This window comes from Wasmannia auropunctata, unplaced genomic scaffold, assembly GCF_000956235.1.
Source record: "Wasmannia auropunctata unplaced genomic scaffold, wasmannia.A_1.0 LD335294.1, whole genome shotgun sequence".
Lineage (NCBI taxonomy): Eukaryota > Metazoa > Arthropoda > Insecta > Hymenoptera > Formicidae > Wasmannia > Wasmannia auropunctata.
In genome coordinates, this window is record NW_012027596.1 from 1 (window position 1) to 1,862 (window position 1,862).

A 1,862-nucleotide genomic window follows, 5' to 3' on the forward strand; every position below is an offset into this window, starting at 1 on the left:
CGTGTGCTCTTCCAATCTGTCGGTAATTTCTACCTTCCAGCACCTTCGCCTTAATAACGTATCAAAGTCATCAAAGATAAATATATACTACACTGAAAAATTATCAAATTTTTTATTGTCTATACGAAAAAAAAAAATAGTTTTATGAACAAAAATGTGGCTAATCTATAATATCTGTGAAATAATTATGATGCTCCATACCTAGATAATCTATCTAATGTCACTTCTGGAATAATATAGCCAGTAATACGATTGGCTGCAGGAAATAATTGTTCATGCAACATAAGATTATGATTCGTATTAATATGTTGGGGTAATCTTCTTGGACCTAGCGGATCCGATATCATTGGTGCACCTGTAATTGGATCTAAGACATAGAATGGATAAGTTATCCTGTTAGGCATATTGAAAGATACTTTGATATTGAAACTTTGACACGCTTTACTATCAAAGAAAAAATTACGTTTACCTAAGTATTGCGAGTAAAGTTCCCAAGATTTCGGACTTGGAAATATCCTAACAAATCCGCCTCTTCTTTCGAACTGCGCTTTTGCAGACGCTACTATTCGTTGTTGTTCCGAGCTTAAACCTGTTTTACTTTTATTATTTCTATTCTTTCTTCCTTGAAGCAATGTTTCCGCAGATTGTACTCTTCTATACTAAAACAAAAAAACAACAATTATCTATTTGCAATCTACAAATTATTCTTTATATTTAATATTTTTAATAGCTTGAGCTCTACGATATTCTTGCAAAGAAAAGCAAAGAAATAATGTGAATTTTAATAATGAAGCATTTACTTAATGCATAATATTTATTTCCAAACATATTTATCTGTTTCTGAATTTATCTATTTATCTTTTATCTATTTCAGAATATCAAATAAAATGTTTTGCTCCCTTGTCTTTATTACTTAAGGATAGAAAATCGTTAATTTATTGACATAGCCTGCAATCGAGTATGTAAATAAATATAATTTTAAGTTAAACAATTTAATATTTAATAAATATATTCTGCATAAAATGAAAGATAAATACAAATAATTGAAGAGAGATATAAAACAAAATAGCTTACACTAGTTATCTTTTTATTGGAATTTACGGCAGCACGATTTAAATTTTGAGAACGCAAGATTGGATCGACAGCAGCTACGCCGACGAGAGTAAGTAAATCAGCCATTAAAGCTGACTTCAGTCTAACATCTAGTGGTGAATCGCATCCCAATGAAGGAGTTAAATTTACTTCCAATAGCCACGGCTTCAGCGTATCATCGATTAGTATATCGAAGCCAAATAGCTCTAAAATAAAAATATATAAATGTGATATATATGTATAATAAAATATTATACTTCTACTTTTATATCTTCTTATCAAATAACGTTTATCACAAATTGTTTCTTTATTGTTATTCAAAATAAATTATTACCAAAACATGTCTCAGGATGTTTCACGAATTGCTTCAAGCCACTGACGATTCCAGATGCAGTGGCAAGAATTGACTTTATGATAATATCTTCTATTCGCTGCATAAGCGATTCCGTATCTTGACCCATTGAGCGTAAATGTCTAAGTAATGCCGACAATGTCCATTTGTGTCCTACATCCTCGGCATCAGGATCTTCACTCCTAATCAGATATAGATATTTTTATGTACAATTTTTTGTAACAATTTTTTATTCAGTTGTACATATATGTTATACAGTATAGCATATATAGCAATTTATATATGTCTATAAGTATGCTAAAGTAAATTTAAATAGAAAATTGGAAATATTTTTTATATGTACATTGTATACATATACTGCCGTCGAAAAGTTTCCGGACAATATACCCTACACTTGTCTTCTCGCGTCTTCTTGAGA

At 30.2% G+C, this 1,862-nt stretch overlaps 1 protein-coding gene across 1 annotated transcript in view; it reads right to left on the reverse strand.

Annotated features, from left to right (window-relative positions):
- Window positions 1-119: 119 nt before the first annotated feature.
- The window catches only part of LOC105457297 (tubulin polyglutamylase TTLL5-like), a 16,401-nt gene continuing 14,658 nt past the window's right edge, over window positions 120-1,862 (reverse strand). The window contains exons 8-11 of the mRNA XM_011701897.1: window positions 1,427-1,626; window positions 1,075-1,298; window positions 470-659; window positions 120-367 (exon numbers count right to left, since the gene is read on the reverse strand). Of these exons, the coding sequence (XP_011700199.1) occupies window positions 186-367; window positions 470-659; window positions 1,075-1,298; window positions 1,427-1,626 (796 nt within the window). The 3' untranslated portion in view covers window positions 120-185. The remainder of the gene's footprint in view (window positions 368-469; window positions 660-1,074; window positions 1,299-1,426; window positions 1,627-1,862) is intronic.